Here is a 21784-nt window from a genome sequence, read left to right as displayed (position 1 = left end):
ACCTACATATTTTAGAGAAAAGGCATACGCCTGACTTTATAAATAAAGCCACCAGGCAGAGTAACAGAGCAAGCACCAAGCCAACAAAGTTTCACAACAACAACTAATAAAGTACGCATACATGGCTACCTAGCCAGTCATGGCACGCAGGCCAGCAACAGAACCCAGAAGGGAGGGGAACTAAGCATCGCCCGGTATCGTCATAACAGGGAAGAAGTCGTATATAGAGAAATAGGACTCCTACATATAGAAATAGCTAGGACTCTTTTTCTATCACGTACGTAGAGAAATATGACTCCTTTTCTACCACATCCGTATAGAAATAGGACTCTTTTTCTATCATGTTATCTCAGCCGCATAATTATGATCTAAAAGCTAATATTATGCGTTTTCTAGAATTAACGTGGAGGCTTCAATGGTGCCTCCAATTAGTAAATATAAAATAAAATTGTTATGCTTAACCTCTGTTAGTGTTTTTAGTTCATTTCATGAGAGAAGAGAGTCAAATAAAGAGGTGCATAAGTCTCTGTTTTTCACTCCATTATGGAAACGGCCGCCGCTTGGGTATTATGTCGCCGCCCACTAACCTTGATATTCCAGTCATCCTGACTGTTTAATAAATGGCAGTAATTCAAACAGAAGGAGAAGTAACCTACGCATGACGCAATGATAACAGATGAAAATGAAGGGTCTGTCTAGGACACATCTAGATATGACATAAACATAGTTATGTCACATCTAACCTCATGTCCACTATGTTTGTGGTCTTTTCTTTTGTCCCAACATTTTTTTTGTTCCTTGTTGCTACGTTATTTGTGGGAGCTTAGAGGTGACATCATTAAAAAAAATCTAGATGTGAATTAGGCAAACTGTAAACTGAAAGCTAGAAATTTAGCAAACACACCCCCACACACAAAAAAACCAAGCTTCTATCCTCGCTAGCCGGGATGATAAGAAAGAGAATCTCTCCTACTTTAAAAAATAGTGTTCTCTCTAGCTCATTGGTTCGTCCACCCTTTCATCCGTAGTTTCTATTTTTATTTTCTCATCCCATCTTTTGGCTTTTCCTCATCAGTTTTGCATGAAAACCACCTTAACTATAAAGCTTTTTTCTTTAATTTGTAATCACATTAACAATAAAATGGCTTGTAATCACGGTGATTACCTACACAAATTCACTAAAAAATTAATACAAAGTTACTCCTTACGATCTGAAAAAGGTGTCATGGGCTCATGGCTTCAGTTTAATTTAAACTAAAGATGAACTAAAGCCACGACATTTTTTTTAGATCGGAGGGAGTACAAATTATGGTCCCGTTGTAATGCATTGACAATTATCTAGTGATTCAGAAGAACAAAAAATAAGGCCCCCCGCATTCAAAAGTCTGAGTGTGCGTTGATCGTTCCAAAGTAATTTGCCTGTCAGTGCACGGTGATGGGTGCGTTGGTCGTTTCAAAGTATAGTAAGTATTAATTGACCCATGTGAAATCAGCTGAAAAAAGGTTTCCGTGTTCATTTTTCCCAGTGACCGATGGTGATTTGATGACACACAAGCGCACTTATTTGTGGATCATCTCATCTGGCAGAAGGGAAACAAGAAACATGTTGTAGCTAGCTAGTCGTGCACTCGATCGTGATAGATCGGCCATGGTGATCATCCTGCTCCTCCTCCTACTCACACCGTCTCTGGCAGCCGCCGACGTGTTCTGCGACAACGTCAAGGCCATCGCCACCACTCTCTCCAAGAACACCGCCTCTTCCCCGGTACACTTCGCCACCAAGACCTTTGGCGGCGCCCCCAACGTCGTCTTCGCGCTCGCGCTCTGCCGCGGCGACGTCGTCGATGGCCCCGCCTGCGGTGACTGCATCGCCAACTGGTTCGGCAAGGCGCTGAACCAGACGAGGTGCGACAAGGCCCGCTCCAGCTACGGCGACTGTATCGTCGTCTATAGCGCCGGCTATGACATCCTAGCGGTGCCATCGAATACCACGGGAGGGTACGGCGACAACACGCCGCCATTCCAGCAGTGGAACATCAAGAACCTCACCACCGGCGACGTCCCCCTCGTCCATGAGCTGCTGGTGGAGACTGCTGAGAAGGCGGCCACCACGCCGCCGAGGCTGTATGCCACCGGCGTCATGGACATAGACGAGGTGACGACCTACCCGAAGGTGTACTCCCAGGCGTAGTGCACGCCCGACCTGTCCGCCGACGACTGCTCTGCGTGCCTGCGCCGTCTCCTCGGCATGGTCAACTCCACCATGTCCCTGCGAATTGGTGGGCAGATGGCTGTCACGCGGTGCTATTTTAGGTATGAGGCGTATCGGTTCTACGACGCCCAGCCCATGCTGAGTCTGCCGTCGCGGCCACCGCCGACGACTCCGGCCAAACGCAGGAGCATGTTGTGGGTAATTGCGGTAGTTGCAGTTCCACTATCGGCAGCAGCATTTCTCTTCTTCAATTGCTACTCTCGTCGGCTCAAAAGGCGAAGAAAAGGTATTCTAGCTAATGACCTAGTGGAATGTTCTTCCTTCACGTTCTTTACCGTTAGTGGTAATAATGTTTTTTTTTTGCGGCACTGGTAGAAAAAAGCCCTTTAGTCCCGGTTCGCAACAGCCTTTAGTCCCGGCTGTGCAACCGGGACTAAATATGCGCGACTAAAGACCCCCCTTTAGTCGCGCCTCTTACGGACCGCGACTAAAGGCTTTAGTCCCGGTTCTTGTGGCTGACCGGGACTAAAGGCCCGTCCACGTGGGCGCCCGTGGTCCGTCGGGGCGGAGGACCTTTAGTCCCGGTTCTCGTGGCCAACCGGGACTAAAGGGCTCCTCCGCAGGTTTAGGGTTTTAGCCCCCCTAAACCTGGTTTCTTTTTAGTTTGGAGTGTTTTATTTCTTTTATATTATATTTTGTGTTTTATTTTAATTTTGATAAAGTTTCAGTACACATGTTTTACGCTACTATATACATGCATATGAAATTTCAAACAAGAAGAATTCAAGAGGAATATATAATATATATTCAATCTCGGGTGACCATATACAACTTCGAATAAGTTTCCATACACAATTAGGATGGATGACCATATACAACTTCGTACAAGTTTCAATCTCGGGTATGCATATAAATTTCTTCGTCCTCGGTATAGTGTTCTCCTTTAGGATTGATGACTTCCCTCATGAAAAATCCTGCTAATTCTTCTTGAATTGGTCGGAAGCGAGCTTCTGGACTAAGCCTCCTCCGCAAGTTATCCATCGCGTTCCGCACGCTATCCGATGCCTTCCGCTCCGTGGTGTGTCTCCGGATGTTCTCACAAACATAGTATCCACATAGATTGGTCCCCGGTGGCTGCTTATCCACATTAACTAACCTTCTGAAATCTAGCTCATGTTTGAATTCACCGACAATTTCTTCTGAGAACCGTCTCCAAACCCTACAGGGCAAAGAAAATTAAATGAATAAGGAAGTTATTAGTTACTTGATATTAGGAAATGAACGAAAGAGACCGATCGATATAGAGCTCAAATGATTGAAAATAATTACTTTTGCAGCATTTTTCTCATGTCGGCCCAACGCTTTGGATCCGAATCCATAGAGTCCATGATTAGAACTCTGGAGGTGTGAAGTTCAATATTTAGCAGAATCCAGTGGAACCTGCGGACACGTTACATGCACAGTCATGCATAACTCATCGATTAGACATACCATGCATGGAGTAAACAAAAGAGAATGGGCACAAGAGAGAAACACTCACCCAAAATGGTAAGGAAATAGAATATGACTTTTGAGTTGATGCTTTCTAAGAAACTTGTACAGGTCTTTCTCCACGTCTTCGGGGTGATGTTGTAACACATGTCCATTAACGATATGTGGGTCAATGAACCCAACATCATGGATGTTTCTTATTTTGCATTCCCAAATCTTCAATCTGCATAATAGCGTACGCAACAATATAGTTAGGACAATATATATATATATATATATATATATATATATATATATATATATATATATATATATATATATATATATATATATATATATATATATATATATATATAGTGCAGGCAATGAAGAACGAGATGAGGTAGAAATAAATCACTTACAGAACGTAGCAACTCAGCATAGATTTGTCGAGGTCACGCAGATTGAACAGCTGGAACAATTCACTCATATGAATTTCTACAGAGTACCGTTTGGTGTGATGCTCATCTGTAACATCCGCATAAACATATTCTTTGTCGGCCCATGTTATGAATTGCTTGTACCAACGTAGCAGATTTCGCATTTGTGGTGGTAGACTCTTTTCCCGCGCAGGCTCGACGAGAGGCCCATTCCGCACATATTGTAATGCTATCTCACATACTGGCACATCCTCAAGGCCTAAGAAGGCACGAAGAGTCAAACCCATCTCGGACGCTTGTTTCATGGCACCCGGTACAGTCAATCCAAGTGCTGCCGCAGCTGCTATGATCTCGGGGTCCTCTTCCGGACCGGCTTTCACTATGAGCGGGGGGATCGATTGTTTCTTCTGCATCCCGAGCTGGTCAACTTGTTTCCCGCTTTTTTTACTTTCTTCTTTCTCCTCCTTCAATATTTTTGCTTGCCTACGAAGTTCATGTCCATAGTCGTCAGGCATATTCAGCTCGGCTTGGGACGGTGTCGTCAAAAAATCCTTAGCCCACTTCTTTTGCTTCTCAGTGAATACTTGCTTGGGCTCAGGCTCTTTTTTCGCCTTCATATCCGCCTTCCATTTCTCATAATCAGCAGACGCGGCCAATTTGGTTTCAGCTTCACTAAGTTCCCCAGGCCTTGGGAGGAGAGGCTTCAGTGATGGCTCCGGTACCCTTGTGGTCTTAGGTACATAAGGGTCCGGGTTAATAGTCCAGGAGCGGGTTTCCTTACTGTCCGCCTGCTTCCGCTTCTTCGCCGGAGGTGGATTGGGGGGCGTCTTACCCGCCGGAGGAGGATTGGGGGGCGTCGTCCCCGCCGGAGGTTGTGGATCGGGGGACGGCGTCGAATGGCGTGAAGGAGGTGTAGGTGAACCACCACGACCACCACCACCGCCACCACCGCCACCACCACCACCACCACCATCGGAGGGGGGTGGACTTGCTAGCCTTGGCGCCTCGCCTGGAAACACTATGTACTTCTTTTTCCATAGAATGAACTGGCGCTTGACATCTCCAAGTCTTCTCTCCCCTTCGGGTGTAGGTTTGTCAATCTCCAGGTCCTCAGACCCTTGGACTATGTCTTCCACCGTGACACGAGCATAGCCATATGCAATGGGGTTGTTGTGGTGGAGTGCTCCAGGTGTACAGGGTAAAGCACTGCCGCTAGCTACCTTCGTGGAAACGTTCCCCACGGGATAATGCAGATCACATTCTTTCATCTCCTTTACATCATCCACGGGGTAGTGAGGCTCCGGTGCATGAATATCGATCATCGGTGCACTAGCACCAGGCGGGGCATCCGTGGAAGCCACGCTGCTTCTCCGCTGCTGGCTTCCGCGATCCGCTTCATGATCTTCATGCGGCCCTGCAGCCGATTTTTCTTTCACTAGTTCATGCACGGTCTGCTTCAACTCATGGAGTTCCGATGCAAACTTCGTCATAAGATCTGCATCCCGGTCCGTCTTTCTCTTAGGGCTTCTGTAACAGTACGGGTCATTGTCCTGGGAAAACCCTACTTTCCACGGAACTTTGCCTTTGCCTCGTACACGTCCTCCGTGTTCATCATTCCCGAGGGCTGTTGTCAGTGCGTCTTTCTCTCTGTTGAACTTGATCAAGCCCTCTTGAGCTTGGGTCATTGCGTCAATAAGGGCTTGGGTGGGAGCAAACTGTCTCTGCCGGTGAACACACACCCCTGTCTCCGGGTCTAGCGATCCCCCATGCCCGTACCACCAGATTTTGGCCCTTGGGTCCCATCCCTCTGTACCTAGAGGGATTCCTCGCACCCTCAGGTCCTCCTCCATCTTCTGCCACCTAGGCTCCGAAAGGCGGTATCCTCCTGGCCCCATAATATGATGGAACTTTTTCTTACTCGCATTATCCTTATTTTTTTTTGATATTTCCTTGAAATGCTCCGATTGCTTTTGCCTCACAAATTCTGGCCAATCATCTTTCAATTTCTCATGTTGTCCATTGAAATCCGGAGTCTTGCCCTTGTTGACATAGTCACGGGTTAAATTTTTCTTGAAGTTCCGGAATGCTTCGCCCATCTTCTGAAGAGCGAACTCTTTAACTAGCCTCCTCCTCTGACGTCCACCCGGAACCTCGTTACCGAATTCATCGACTTTGTTGTATTCCGGAGGTAGAATGAAATGTTCCATAAGCTTTCTCCAGCAATCCTTTTTCGTTCTCTTGTCGACAAAACTGAAACCAAGACGTGCCTTCTTTGGCTCCTTCCATTCCTGGACGGTGATCGGGACGTTGTCTCTAACAACGACTCCGCATTGGTTGATAAACTTTGAGGTGTGCTGTAGGGGCTTGCCGGTTTCACTGACAAACTCAATGGCATATGTTTCTCCTGTTTTCATCACCTTGGATTTGCCACGCTTTGTCGTACTCGATCCGGAGGGCTAAAAAAAGAAAGAGAGTCGCGCGCGTTAATACATATGTATTCACATTTCAGTAAGTTTGTATCACGAGAGGCTCAATGTATATATATACCTCGCCGGAGGTGGTTGCTACTTGCAATTCGAGATCGTCGGTTGTTGACGGTTGACCTCCGTCGACAATGTCCGTTCCTTCACCTTCTTGATCATCGACAATCTCTGTTCCACCATCAAGGTTCAGATAAGAAGAGACTACATCCTCTTGTTGCTCATATTCTGAGCCCGGCACATAAGGAATCTCGTTGTTGATGATGCCCATTAAATAACGTTCAGCCTCCGGATCCCTAAGCGGCTCGGTTCTATCGTCCGCCATATGTCACTCCTGCATGTAGTAAAAATTCTATAAGTATAAAGGAATTAAAAAATAAGATTAAGGGGACATAGAGGAGGAGGAATTAAAAAATAAGATTCTTTAAGTAAAAATTCTTTTTTTCTTCTTCTTCCTTTCTTCTTCCTCTTTCTTCTTTCTTTCTTCTTCTTCCTTTCTTCTTCCTCTTTCTTCTTCTTCCTTTCTTCTTCTTCCTTTTTCCTTTCTTCTTCTTTCTTTCTTCTTCTTCCTTTCTTCTTCTTCCTTTCTTCTTCTTCCTTTCTTCTTCCTTTTTCTTTTTTCTTTCTTTCTTCTTCTTCCTTTCTTCTTCTTTTTTTCTTCTTCCTTTTTCTTTCTTCTTTCTTTTGGTTTTCATTTGGTTTTCATTTTTTTTTTCTTCTTCCTTTTTCTTCTTTCTTTCTTCTTTCTTTTTTTCTTCTTCCTTTTTTTTCTTCTTTCTTTTTTTCTTCTTCCTTTGTTTTTCTTCTTCCTTTGTTTTTCTTCTTCCTTTTTTTTTCTTCCTCCTTTGTTTTTCTTCTTTCTTTTTTTCTTCTTTCTTTTTTTTCTTCTTCCTTTTTTGTTTTCTTTTGTTTTTTTCTTCTGTTTGTTTTTTTCTTCTTTCTTTGTTTTTCTTCTGTTGTTTTCTTCCTTTTTCCTTTTTTCTTCCTTTTTCTTGTTTTTCTTCTGTTTTTCTTTTGTTTTTCTTCTTCCTTTTTTTTTCTTCCTCCTTTGTTTTTCTTCTTTCTTTTTTTTTCTTCTTTCTTTTTTTCTTCTTCCTTTTTTTGTTTTCTTTTGTTTTTTTCTTCTGTTTGTTTTTTTTCTTCTTCCTTTGTTTTTCTTCTGTTGTTTTCTTCCTTTTTCTTTTTTTCTTCCTTTTTCCTTTTTTCTTCCTTTTTCTTGTTTTTCTTCTGTTTTTCTTTTGTTTTCTTCTTCCTTCTTTCTTCTTCTTCCTTTTTCCTTTTTCTTTCTGCTTCTTCTTCTTCCTTTTTCTTCTTCCTTCTTCTTCTTCTGCCGACGCGCGGAGGACGGCAGGCAGGGCCAGCGGGCGGCAGGGCGTCGGGCGGCGGGCGGCAAGGCGTCGGGCGGCGGGCGGCGGGCGGCGGGCAAGGGCGCAGGGCACGGGCGGCGGGCAAGGGCAGGGCACGGGCGGAGGCGGCGCTCACTGGGGACGGGGGCGGCGGCGCGCAGGGCTTCGGCGTCGGCGTCGGCGTCGGGGCAGGGCTTCGGCGTCGATCGGCGTTGGGGCAGCGCTTCGGCGTCGAGAGAGAGGAGAATGGGAAGTGGCGAAACTGCTAAGTGCAGTATTTATAGACGCACCTTTAGTCGCGGTTGGGGAGGCGGACCGCGACTAAAGGTACCCTTTAGTCGCGGCTGGCCACACCAACCGCGACTAAAGGGTTTTGGCGCCGCTTTACTTCCCGCGCAGAAAGACCCTTTAGTCGCGGTTGGGGACAACAACCGCGACTAAAGGGTACCCTTTAGTCGCGGTCCTCCTCCCCAACCGGGACTAAAGGGTCTGTGCTGGAACTGGCGCGGTGCGGTGGGATGTTTAGTCCCACCTCGCTAGCCGAGAGGCTTCGACAGTGGTTTATAAGCGCGGCTGCGCTCACCACTTCGAGCTCCTCTCAAATGCAGGCTTACGGGCCTATTCTGTCACTATGTGCCTGTGGGCCTACTGGGCCTTCTGCGGGCCTGAATCCTGGCCCATTGATGGGTTTCTAGTCGTATTCAGGCCGTGGTGGCCCAGTAGGTGGCATATTTTTTATTTTTTCCCTTTTTTTGTTTTCTTTTTTGCTTTATTTATTTTGTTTTGTTTTTCTTCTTTTTCTTCTTCCTTTTTTCTTCTGTTTTTTCTTCTATTTGTTTTTTTCTTCTGTTTTTTTTCTTATGTTTTTTTTCTGTTTGTTTTTTCTTCTGTTTTTCCTTTTTTCTTCTGTTTTTTTCTTCCTTTTTTCCTTTTTCCTTTTTTCTTCTGTTTTTTCTTCTGTTTTTTTCTTCTGTTTTTTTCTTATGTTTTTCTTCTGTTTGTTTTTTTCTTCTGTTTTTTCTTCCTTTTTCCTTCTTTCTTCTTCTTCCTTTTTCCTTTTAAAATCAGAAAAATAAAACTAATTCATTTTAAAATCTTAAAAATACAATTATATATCAAAAAAATCAGAAAAATAAAACTAATTCATTTTAAAATCCCTTGAAGGTTTGATAAAAGGTTTGATACATCATTAAGTCATCGACCAAATACAAAGTTTGGTACAATAAATTATTACACATCAATTCTTCCCTTGTGTCCCTGCTTGCTTACGATTGTGCCGTATCCATGGAGCATCCTCATCATTTAACTTAATGCTTGGGTCAGTGTTCACTTTGAAGGGCGGAATTTCACCAAACATATTATAATCTTCTGACATGTCTGTCTTGTCCTCCACTCCCACGATGTTTCTTTTCCCTGAAAGAACAATGTGGCGCTTTGGATCATCGCATGATGTACTGATCGTTTTCTTATCTTTCCGTTTCCTCGGTTTGCTACTCATGTCCTTCAAATAAAAAACCTGAGCGACATCTTTGGCAAGGACGAATGGTTCATCAAGGTAACCAAGATTGTTGAAATCCACCATTGTCATTCCGTATTGCTCGTCCACCTTTACCCCACCTCCTGTTAGCTTGAACCATTTGCACCGGAACAAAGGGACCTTAAAGGAGGGTCCATAGTCAAGTTCCCATATCTCCTCTATGTAACCGTAATATGTGACCTTTTGCCCATTCTCGGTTGCTGCATCAAAGCGAACACCACTGTTTTGGTTGGTGCTCTTTTTATCTTGGGCGATGGTGTAAAATGTATTCCCATTTATCTCGTACCCTTGGAAAGTCGTTATAGTCGAAGATGGTTTCTTGGCCAACATGTACAGCTGATCTCCAACATCATTGCCATTCATTAAATGTTTTCGCAACCAACTGCCGAAAGTCTCCATGTGGGCCTTTCTAATCCAGGATTCAGGCTTCCCCGGGTTGTCCGAGCGTAAAATATTCTTGTGTTGCTCGAAGTACGGAGCCACCAAGCTGGAATTTTGCAGAACTGTGTGGTGTGCTTCAGTCATAGAATGACCGTCCATACATATCGTGGATTCCCTTCCGATCTTGCCTTTTCCACTTAGTCTCCCCTCGTGCCGCGATTGAGGAATACCAATCGGCTTAAGGTCAGGAACATAGTCAATACAGAACTCAATTACCTCCTCATTTCCATAGCCCTTGACGATGCTTCCTTCTGGCCTAGCACGGTTACGAACATATTTCTTTAATACTCCCATGAACCTCTCAAAGGGGAACATATTGTGTAGAAATACAGGACCGAGAATGGAAATCTCTTCGACTAGGTGGACCAGGAGGTGCGTCATAATATCGAAGAAGGATGGTGGGAACACCAACTCGAAACTGACAAGGCATTGGACCACATCGTTCTGTAACCGTGGTAGATCTTCTGGATTGATTACCTTCTGAGAGATTGCATTGAGGAATGCACATAGCTTCACAATGGCTACTCGAACATTTTCCGGTAGGAGCCCCCTCAAAGCAATCGGAAGCAATTGCGTCATAATCACGTGGCAGTCGTGAGACTTCAGGTTTTGGAACTTTTTCTCCGCCATATTTATTATTCCCTTTATATTCGACGAGAAGCCAGACGGGACCTTCATACTGCTCAGGCATTCAAAAAAAATGACCTTCTCTTCTTTGGTAAGAGCGTAGCTGGCACGACCTTGAAACCATTCCGGATGCCGGTCATCTGGGTCTTTCAAAAGTTGCTGGTCCTGCCGTGCTTCCTTTGTATCATTTGTCTTCCCATACACGCCCAAGAAGCTTAGCAGGTTCACGCAAATATTCTTCGTAACATGCATCACGTCGATTGCAGAGCGGACATCTAGGACTTTTCAATATTCTAGCTCCCAAAATATAGATTTCTTCTTCCACATGGGTGCGTGCCCGTCAACTCCCCGCGGAACTGATTGTCCGCCAGGACCCTTTCCAAAGATGACTTTCAAATCCTTGACCATATCAAATATCTCAGCACCAGTACGTTCCGCAGGCTTCGGACGGTGATCTGCCTTGCCGTTGAAATGCTTGCCTTTCTTTCTTACGTTATGATTTCGGGGAAGAAATCGACGATGACCCAGGTACACGTTCTTCTTACAATTAACCAAACGTACACTTTCAGTCTCATGTAAGCAGTGCGTGCATGCATTGTATCCCTTATTTGTCTGTCCCGAAAGGTTACTGAGAGCAGGCCAATCGTTGATGGTTACAAAAAGCAACGGTCGTAGGTCAAATTCCTCTCCTTTGTGCTCATCCCAGACACGTACACCAGGTCTGGCCCACAACTGTAAAAGTTCTTCAACTAATGGCCTTAGGTACACATCGATGTCGTTGCCGGGTTGCTTAGGGCCTTGGATGAGAATTGGCATCATAATGAACTTCCGCTTCATGCACAACCAAGGAGGAAGGTTGTAGATGCATAGAGTCACGGGCCAGGTGCTATGGCTGGAGCTCTGCTCGCCAAAAGGATTAATGCCATCAGTATTTAGACCAAATCTTATGTTCCTTGCGTCAGCTGCAAAATCTTTGAACACTCTGTCGATCTTTCTCCATTGCGTTCCATCAGCGGTGTGTCTCAACTCCCCGTCGGACTTACGGTCCTCTTTGTGCCATCGCAACGACTTGGCATGCTTTTTGTTCATGAACAGACGTTTCAACCGTGGTATTATAGGAGCATACCACATCACCTTGGCGGGAACCCTCTTCCTGGGTTTCTCGCCCTCAACATTGTCACCAGGGTCATCGCCTCTGATCTTATAACGCAATGCAGTGCATACAGGGCATTCATTCAAATTCTCGTATTCACCGCGGTAGAGGATGCAATCGTTAATGCATGCATGTATCTTCAGAACCTCTAAACCTAGAGGGCAGACAACCTTCTTTGCTTCGTACGTACTGGCGGGCAACTCGTTATTCTTCGGAAACATATTCTTCAACATTTTCAGCAAATTTTCAAATGATGAGTCACCTACACCTTCTTGTGCCTTCCATTTTAGCAAATCCAGTGTGCAGCCCAGCTTTTTCAGACTATTATCGCATCCTGGATACAACGACTTTTTGTGATCCTTTAACATGCGATCCAAATTCTCCCTCTCCTTGTCAGTTTCGCAGCGTCTCCGTGCATCAGCAATGGTCCGACCAAGATCATCAGCGGGCTCATCATGTGCCTCTTCTTCACCTTCACCTAACCCTTCCCCACCTTCAGCATCATCCTCCATGAAAGTATCACCGAAATGATCATGATAGTTGTCATCGATATCATCCCCTTCTTCATCTTCTTCCATTCTAACCCCTCTTTCTCCATGCTTGGTCCAACAATTATAGCTTGGCATGAAACCGTGCCGAAGCAGGTGCATGTGAACGTCTCTTGAGGAGGAGTAACCCTTCTGATTCTTACAGACAGCACATGGACAGATAATAAAACCTTGCTGCTTGTTCGCATTTGCCACTACGAGGAAATCTTTCAAACCCGTAGTGAACTCGCCGGAGAGTCGGGGACCGTACATCCATTGCCGATTCATCTGCATTATTATTATATAAAGTATATAATTAACCATCATGCATTTGTTAAACTAACTAGCTAGAAATAATACAAATTAAACAATGAACTACACACATGCATATTTTATCAATGACACATGAAAGGTTCAAGTTGCTAACCGCGATCGCGGAGGAAAAATAAATGAGAAAGCTCAAGTGTGGCTCGGACACTTCATATCATGTTTGTTTCAGGCTCTCGGGCATTTCATCAAACACCTTGTGTGCATAGGAGGAACCAAAAGCAAACCCACCACCCCCTTCTGAAAATTGTGAAGTGAGCTGAGTAAAGTGAAGTGAGCTGAGTCCTATATATAGGGATGGGCCTTTAGTCCCGGTTGGCCTGGCCAACCGCAACTAAAGGCCTTCGGGGACCTTTAGTCGCGGTTGGCCAGGCCAACCGGGACTAAAGCCCCTCCCGTCCGCCAGCTGGATGGGCCTTTAGTCCCGGTTGGCCTGGCCAACCGCGACTAAAGGCCTTCGGGGACCTTTAGTCCCGGTTGGCCAGGCCAACCGGGACTAAAGCCCCTCCCGTCCGCCAGCTGTCGACCGAGCGCGCTGGGCCCAGATAGTTGGTCGCGGGTCTCCTCCCGAACCGCGACTAAAGACCCCTTTGGTCGCGGTTCGATTGTTTTGGGGACTAATGGGGGCGTATGGAAGCCTCTTTTTCTACCAGTGCGGGTAAGTAATAATGTCTTTTTAACATAGTGGTAATAATGTTATGCTGATGATCTAGTGAAATTTAGGGAGAGAGGACCTAGTTTGGCAAGGGAAGAATTCGGAGTTCTCTTTGTTTCACTTTGAACAGCTATTGGAGGCCACAAGTAATTTTTCAGAAGAAAACAAACTTGGACAAGGTGGCTTTGGTGCTGTCTACAAGGTAGTACTACATTTGTAGGGTTTACATATTTTGCTTCTGAACTGTTTTAGCAGCCTAATACGATCTCTTGTATGAAACAAGTATGTCTACATTGAACCTAGCTATCTTATATAGCACTAACTTTTAAACGGGAGAGGATGATTAATTACAGCGAAGGTGGGGAAGAGCCTAACTTTTGGGTAGATATATTTTCCTCAGGGCCAGCTTCCAGATGGGTTGGATATAGCGGTTAAGAGACTTGCTTCACATTCAGGACAGGGTTTCACTGAGTTTAAAAATGAAGTCCAGCTCATAGCCAAACTCCAGCACACAAATTTGGTTAGGTTCTTGGGATGTTGCTCCCAAGAAGAGGAGAAAATATTGGTCTACGAATACTTGCCAAACAAAAGCCTGGACATCTTCATCTTTGGTATGCATTTGCATTTCTTAATTTACCTTAATTATTTTCCGTGGTTGTGTTGCATCAAAAGAACTAAATAATACTCGAAAATGTTATTTATATCAGTTCTGCGAATATGTAGTTTAATTTATGAGGCCGCTTTTCGCCGTATACTAAGTATCTAATTGATGTGCAGATGAGTATAAAAGAGCTTTACTAGATTGGACAAAACTATTAGAAATAATTGAAGGAGTAGCACATGGACTCCATTACTTACATAAGCACTCTCGATTGCTTGTCATACACCGAGATCTTAAACCAAGCAACATTCTCCTAGACAGCGAAATGAATCCAAAAATTTCAGATTTCGGGCTAGCAAAATTATTCAGCTCAAATGACACCGAAGGCGACACTACAAGAAGAGTGGTTGGAACATAGTAAGCTTGATAGAAAAAACTCCAATTACAATTATATATATTACATTTCAACCAGATAAGGTAATCTTGACATTTATCCTATATAATTTAGTGGTTACATGGCCCCTGAGTATGCTTCGAAGGGCGTCTTCTCTATTAAATCCAATGTCTTCAGCTTTGGTGTCGTCATTTTTGAGATCCTTAGTGGAAAACACAATTCTGGTAACCAACAATGTGGAGGCTTCGTCAATCTCCTTGGATATGTAAGCGTATACACACGAGCTTCAACTTGCAATTTTTTTCTTCATTTGCTATAAATCTCATTTTTATTAATGGGATTGCAAACAGGCATGGCAATTGTGGGAAGAGGGAAAGTGGATCGATCTCCTCGATGCATCATTGGTTCCTGATATTCACTTGGCAACGTTAATGAGGTGCATTAATATAGCATTGTTATGTGTGCAAGAGAATGCAGTTGATCGTCCGACCATGGGAGATATTGTTTCAATGCTAAGAAGTGATACTATGATCTTGGCTAAGCCTAAGCAGCCAGCATATATCAATGTAAGGGTGGGAAATGAAGAGACGTCCAATGCTCCCGAGTCATGCAGTATTAATGATATAACCATATCTGCCACAATTCCTAGATAGTGGTTTTCCTTGTGTCATGTTATTAGTCTATCTCATTGTACTAGTATGAACAACACTAATAACATTATATGATGTGGAAGTAGAAGTGTTGCTTCAAATGTGAGATTATGTACCCCAATAGATATAAAAGATTTTCCCATGCCTTTGATCATATTTCCCTTTTTGGTGTTGCAAAATATTACATTACTTTAATGATGTGCACGTAGTAAATTTTCTGGCATTATGTCCTATAGAACTGAAAAAACATGTTGCATGACAACGTAGAAAATGAAATGCAAATATGAATGGTTGCATGGAAGAAGTAGATGGAGTGCTCCCAGGAATTCTCTTGTGCCCGGAAGACATCGGAGAGTGGGCGGAGTGGAGTGTTGTGTCATGGCATGCGGAGAAGGGCTAGCCGTGGCCTGGAGGAGTAGAGGAGGTTGTCGACCGATGCAGTGGAAGAAGGGAAGAAGCGGGCTCACCACTTGATCCTGGGGAAGCAGGAATACGGTCGTGTGGCGAGGCACGCGGCGAAGGTTAGGAGTCTTTGCTTGGGCGATGGCCACTTGATGCATGCAAGGTGCTCGATGGGTGGATCTAGAGCTCGGGGACAAAACCTGTGCCATGTGGCCGGTTTTCCCATATAATTTGATTTTCGGACGAAAGTTATCCGGTTTTGAAACATGAGGGACTAAATGTCGCTCATAAAAACCTTAAGGGACCAGATGTAGACGTTTGTTAAACTTGTGGGACAAAAACATACTTTTCTGAAAAAATTAGGATGAAGCCTTGTCAAGCAGGTCAACAGACTGGTGGGCATCCACTATGAAAACTAGTCAACAAACTGGTCGGCATCCACTGCGAAGACTTGCTTTGCATTCTTACAAGTCAATCCACTATCTTTTTTATTTGAAAAGAAGTCAGTCCAGTGCATCAACTTGCTCAAAAATGCTAGATGGACGGAGCCCCACAAGCTTGTACAGGCTCCTTCGGAGTGAATTGTGGAAAACCACCACATTAAGGCCTAGGTTTACAGAAAACACCGGTTTACGAATTTCTGGTAGAAACTACTGATTCTTGACCTAATCTTTTGCAGAAAACAATAGTTGAGTACTTCGGCCCATTTGATGATGATTATGACAGATGGAGCCCACCATTTGTTGACGTGGCGTAACGTTTCGTTAGACGGGGTCTTTTTGCCAAAACCTCCTCCCCTCCCTGAAAGTTTTTTCCCTGAAAAACCTCCCCTCTCCGGCGCGACGCCGCCCTCCCAGTGCCGCCACCTCCCTCCCGGCTACAACCCCGGCGCGCAGCTGGGGCGCAAGCGGAGCAAGTTGCGGCGGCGCGCAGCTCGGGTGCAACCCCGGCCTCCAAGCGGAGCAAGCGGTGGCGGCGACGCACGGCTTGGGTGCAAGCGGCGTGCTTGATCCCGCCCTCCCAGTGGAGCAGGCAGCAGCGACGGAGACGCACAACTCGGGTGCAAGCAGCGACGCGCTTGACCCCGCCCTCCCAGTGGAGCAAGCAGCAGCAGCGGCGCACTTGACCACTACCTCCTAGCAGAGCAAAGCAGCGGCGCCGCGCAGCTCGGGCGCAAGTAGCGGCGGCGCCGCGCAAGCAGCGACCTCGACGGTGAGCGCACGGTGGCCGATGGCACCAAGCGCATGAACGAGCCCCACTGCCATGGCTCCTAGTCGCCGGCGACCCCGTACCAGCAACAGCGTCGCGGGCATGACCCAGCCGCCGCCTCCTCCTCTGGCGCTGGTCTCACCACCGCCAGATGCGGATGCGGCACCACGGGCCGACGGCGATGAGCCGCCCTCTTCCCCCCCCCCTCCGGACGTGGTGGCCATGGCCGGTGATGAGACCCATGAGCGCTGATGCCTCCGCTGCAGTTCTGTGCACAGCCTGGAGCTGATTGCGTTTTGGACTTTTGCCCCAAGGGTGTCTATGCAAAAATACCAGGGACTATTTGGTAAATTTGTATCACACCTTGTCATCACATGCAAGCCCCACATGTCATAATCGAGGTTCAAATGACTAAAGCAACCGCTCAGTGTTTTCTGCAAAAGATTAGACTAAGAATCAGCGGTTTCTGGCAGAAATTTGTAAACCTGTGTTTTCTGCAAACCTAAGCTTCAATATGATGGTTTTTTGCAATCCACTCGCTCCTTCCTAACCAACTAAACATGCCCCCCTCTTGATTTTTAGATGGGTGGGGCCAACCTCCTATTAGTCCAGTCACAAATTGACAGCTTAAACACATCCTGTAAAACCTCATAAATGTCCGTCGACTTAGCATTGCTGGTGCCTTGCATTCTTCCAAGTCAATGGTGGGCGCGAAACACACGTACATTTCCAAGTGCATCCGTGCGTGTCAAACACGTACGTTTTGCGTTTTAAGCAACGAGAAACCAACACAAGCACGGACCATCAGAAACCCAGCCGCGCACAATGGTGGGCGTGCTGCTCCTCCTCCTCCTCCACATACCGGCGTCGGCGTCGGCGATCGGCCACGTCTGCGGCAGCGCTGGTAACTACACGGCCAAAAGCACCTACCCGTCCAGCCTCGCCGTGCTCAAGGCTACCTTCCCCGGCAACGCCTCCTCCTCCCCGCAGCTCTTCGCCACCGCCACCGCCGGCGTGGTGCGCGCGCTCGCGCTCTGCCGCCACGACACCACAAACCTCACCGCGTGCAGAGAGTGCGTCGCCTCCTCGTTCAAGTACGCGCAGAAGATGTGCCCGAAACACAAGGCCGCCACCGTCTACTACGACTACGACGAGGTAAATGTCACGCGGCCAGGGTGCCTCCTCGGCTTCGCCGGCGACGGCGGCTTCCTCAGCCCGGGATCCAGTGTCACCTGGAACGACACGTTCTTCCAGTTCTTTAACCCGGTGCAAATCCCGGGAAAGGCCGGGGTTGTCACCGCCGCGGTCCGCCAGCTCCTGACGCAGACGGCACGGTACGCGGCCGGCACGGCGAGGAGGTTCGCCACAGGGTCCATGGACTCAATTGGCAGCGCCGCACCGACACTCTACTCCCTGGCGCAGTGCACGCCTGACCTGTCCGCCGGCGACTGTCTGGTGTGCCTCCGGCGGCTTGTCAGCACGCTCAACGCTACAAACACAGTGCGCGTGGGCGGACGCATGTTCGTGCTCCGTTGCAACGTGAGGTTCGAGCCTTTTATGTTCCACAACGACAAAAGCATGCAGCGGATTCCATCTCCATCATCCATCGCTCCGGCACCGGCACCAGCACCGGCACCAGCACCAGCGCCAGCTCCGGCAAGCAAGAGTATGTGATGAACAATTCACGCATGCAACAATTCAAATATGCGACAAGACTCTTGATAAATATGCAACATTTATTTTTACTTTCAATATATATATACCGTAGAACGATTGTTTTACGGTTTTTGGGTCAAAAAAAATTATGACGTATGAAATTATTGTGACGTAATGCTAATTCATGGACGTATGGATTTTTTATTTTGAAGGACATGGAGTAAAACCTTGGGTAATTGCCATTTCGGTAGCTGCTCCTGTAGCGCTAGTTGCACTCTGCTTCATCGTCTACCATCGTCGGCGCCTTAGAACCAAGCACACAAAAGGTGGGTAAATTAGTTATTGAGATGATCAACATTATACTCCCTCCGTTCCCAAATATAAGTCTTTCTAAGGATTTCAACAAGTGACCTCATACGAAGCAAAATGAGTGAATCTACACTCTAAACTATGTCTACATACATCCGTATGTTGTAGTTCATTTAAAATGTCTAAAAAGACTTATATATATATATATATATATATATATATATATATATATATATATATATATATATATATATATATATATATATATATATATATATATATATAGTGATACTATTCATCACCCAGGGTGCAGAATAAGTTATTCTTCACCCGGGTAATTTAACGATCAGTTCATAATTAAATTATGTTTGGAATTCAAATAGTTACATTTTTATTGATCCACTACGTAAAATTTGGCATAAGAAAATAAAAATATAGGTCATAAGACAAGAAAAATTGCAGTTTACGATGATCATATATTTTTTTACGGTCTCTTTTTACGTTGGAAATAAGACAAAAACTTACGGAACGTAAAATTACGGTGTATCGATGGTAAAATAGAGGGGGTGAAGAATAACTATTCCTCACCCAGAGTAAAATATATATTGAAGAGATCCATATTGATTGCACTGGTTCTTAATTTTCAATTAAAGGGACAACCTTGCAAGAAACGAGTACTCACGAGTTTCATGAAAGAGATGAACTAGTTTGGGAAATGGAAACAGAGTTGGCTGAGTTTGCAGTATTTGACTTTCATCAGATATTAGAGGCTACAGTTAACTTCTCCGACGAAAACAAGCTCGGCCAAGGTGGATTTGGCCCTCTTTACAAGGTAATTATATACTCCCTCCGTTTTCAAATACAAGTCTTTTTAGATATTTCAACAATTGACTACATATGGAGCAAATGAGTGAATCTACACTCTAAAATATGTCTACATACACCCATATGTTGTAGTCCATTTGAAATGTCTAAAAAGACTTATATATAGGAACGGAGGGAGTACAACACTGTTCTGTAATCCTTATTTCTAGGCAATACAAAATGCACACCAAAGCCTCGTTAGAGTATAGGAAAAATATAGATCCAAAGTAGTGTAAATGTGCTTCTCCTCGGGACGCGGCGTTTCTGCTCCCTGTCTCATCTCCACCCGCGGTAAAAAAAATCAAAACAAATACAAAAAAGATTTAAAAAAATCCAATTTTTTTGTGTTGTAGATAATTTGACGCGTGGGGTCCGCTCTAAATTTCAACTCATTTGGAAATCTGAGTAGCTCTCGGCAAAAAAGACAAATTCAGGGTCTGTAAAAAAGTTTACTGTTCATGCACTCTTCTGACCCGATTTGCCTTTTTTTCCGAGAGCTGCTCAGATGTCCAAATGATTTGAATTTGGAGTGACCTCACGCATATTATCTACCATACAACAAAAAATTGTTTTTTTTGAAATTTTTAGTATTTCTTTTTGTTTTTCTTCTGAGCGAGAGCAGATGAGCCTGGGCACCGAGTTGGATTTCTGTTTTACTCGGCATTATTGAATTGTGAATTAACTTGTGCAAATCAGCCTAGATTGTTGCATAATATTAATATAAATATTTACGTTTCCTAGGGCCACTTTCCTGATGGAAATGAGATAGCAGTGAAGAGACTTGATTCACATTCAGGACAAGGTTTCATAGAGTTCAACAATGAAGTTGAGCTTATAGCGAAACTTCAACACAGAAATTTGGTTAGGCTCATGGGATGTTGCTCTCAAGGAGAGGAGAAAATACTGGTCTATGAATACTTGCCAAATAAAATCTTGGACTTCTTCATCTTTGGTACATATTTGCACTTTCAAATTCATATCATAGACATTGTTTGTCATGATGGCACCTTCAAATATTTTCAAAAATTAAGGTTCTCAGCTTTAGATTGTTTCTTTAGATTACTCTATTATACTAATATTTGTTTACGTGCAGATGAAAATAGAAAAACACTACTGGATTGGGACAAACGTCTTGCAATAATTGTAGGAATAGCAGAAGGACTTCTTTACCTACATAAGCACTCTAGGTTGCGCATTATACATCGAGATCTTAAGCCAAGCAACATTCTCTTGGATAGCGAAATGAATGCAAAAATATCAGATTTTGGACTAGCAAAAATATTTACCTCAAATAACACTGAAGCAAATACTACAAGGAAAGTAGTTGGTACACTGTAAGTCTCATATAAATTACTGCATTTGTGAATACTTAAATTGCAACTCGACCATATAGTAAGTGGACATATATTGTTGCATAATTTTAGTGGCTACATGGCACCCGAGTATGCTTCCCACGGTCTCTTCTCTATCAAATCAGATGTCTTCAGCTTCGGTGTTTTAACTCTTGAGATCCTTAGCGGGAAAAGGAATTCTCATGAATGTGGAAATTTCATCAACCTCCTCGGACATGTGAGTGCACCTTTACACATCCGTAAAATAAAAAGAAAATGCTAGTTTATTATGTGTCTTCCTAAAGTATTTGATGAAATTTCAAATAGGCTTGGCAATTATTTCACGGGGGAGAAAGAAGCACCCACTACAACTGAATCGTGTAGTGTTAATGATGTGACTATATCTACGATAACCCCTAGATAGTTTTCTTTTGTATGAGTGTTGTATGAACTTAGATGGTGTGTAGTGCACAAGATTGAAGTACTATATGAAGTGCATGACCTTCTTGATATTATAGATGTACCATATTTTGCATGATGCATATAACCAATCAAAAATATGGTTTTGGTAGTTTGTAGTAATGTCTTTTCATATTTTACCGATGGTTTTAGAGCATGGGACTACTTCGAGGGATCGATTGTGTATTTACACTATGCATAAAAACATATTACTTTTTGACCATGACATCGTCTTGGACATGATACATTTGCTAATTACTTTTTACATGTATAGGTTAGTAGAAAATATACAAAAACTAAAACTTGCAATTTTCATGGCAAATACAAATACATTTTTAATTTTAGCAAGTGGATTGTTTAAACAATTTAACAAGAGGAGTCACGCGAGTTTGACGGTATAATATTTGGGATGGCATGTATCAATGAATAATGATATACTATTTTTAGCAAAATAAGAAATCCAATTATAGTATAAAAATATTTTTCATGGCAAATAAAAAATATATTTTAGTTTCGGTAGTGGGGTTTGTTTATATATTTTGATAGAAAGAGTCACACAAAACTTAATTGTACAACTTTTAGGATAGTATAACTTTAAGAATAAACATATAGTACTAATTTTTACCAAAGTAATGAAGCCAAATCATCTTAGAAAAGAACAATAAGAGGTACATGCAGATTCAGGAGAAATTTT

The 21784-nt window shown here is 44.2% G+C and overlaps 2 protein-coding genes across 2 annotated transcripts; both read left to right on the top strand.

Moving 5' to 3' along the window:
• Nucleotides 1-1588: 1588 nt before the first annotated feature.
• LOC109773308 (cysteine-rich receptor-like protein kinase 10) lies at nt 1589-14863 on the top strand. Its single transcript, XM_073509834.1, is given in 7 exon segments — nt 1589-2498; nt 5987-5999; nt 13288-13417; nt 13616-13826; nt 13993-14233; nt 14325-14475; nt 14561-14863. Coding segments are annotated over 7 exon segments (1899 nt in total). The 5' UTR covers nt 1589-1648.
• Nucleotides 14864-17296: 2433 nt separating this feature from the next.
• LOC109773296 (cysteine-rich receptor-like protein kinase 10) lies at nt 17297-21256 on the top strand. The gene is given in 6 exon segments (XM_073495869.1): nt 17297-18093; nt 18335-18465; nt 19090-19268; nt 20042-20252; nt 20394-20634; nt 20725-21256. Coding segments are annotated over 6 exon segments (1749 nt in total). The 3' UTR covers nt 20915-21256.
• The last annotated feature ends 528 nt before the right edge of the window (nt 21257-21784 follow it).

This window comes from Aegilops tauschii, chromosome 3 (genome assembly GCF_002575655.3).
Source record: "Aegilops tauschii subsp. strangulata cultivar AL8/78 chromosome 3, Aet v6.0, whole genome shotgun sequence".
NCBI lineage: Eukaryota > Viridiplantae > Streptophyta > Magnoliopsida > Poales > Poaceae > Aegilops > Aegilops tauschii.
Note: the sequence above shows the minus strand (reverse complement) of the source record. Positions and strands in the feature narration are given on the sequence as shown.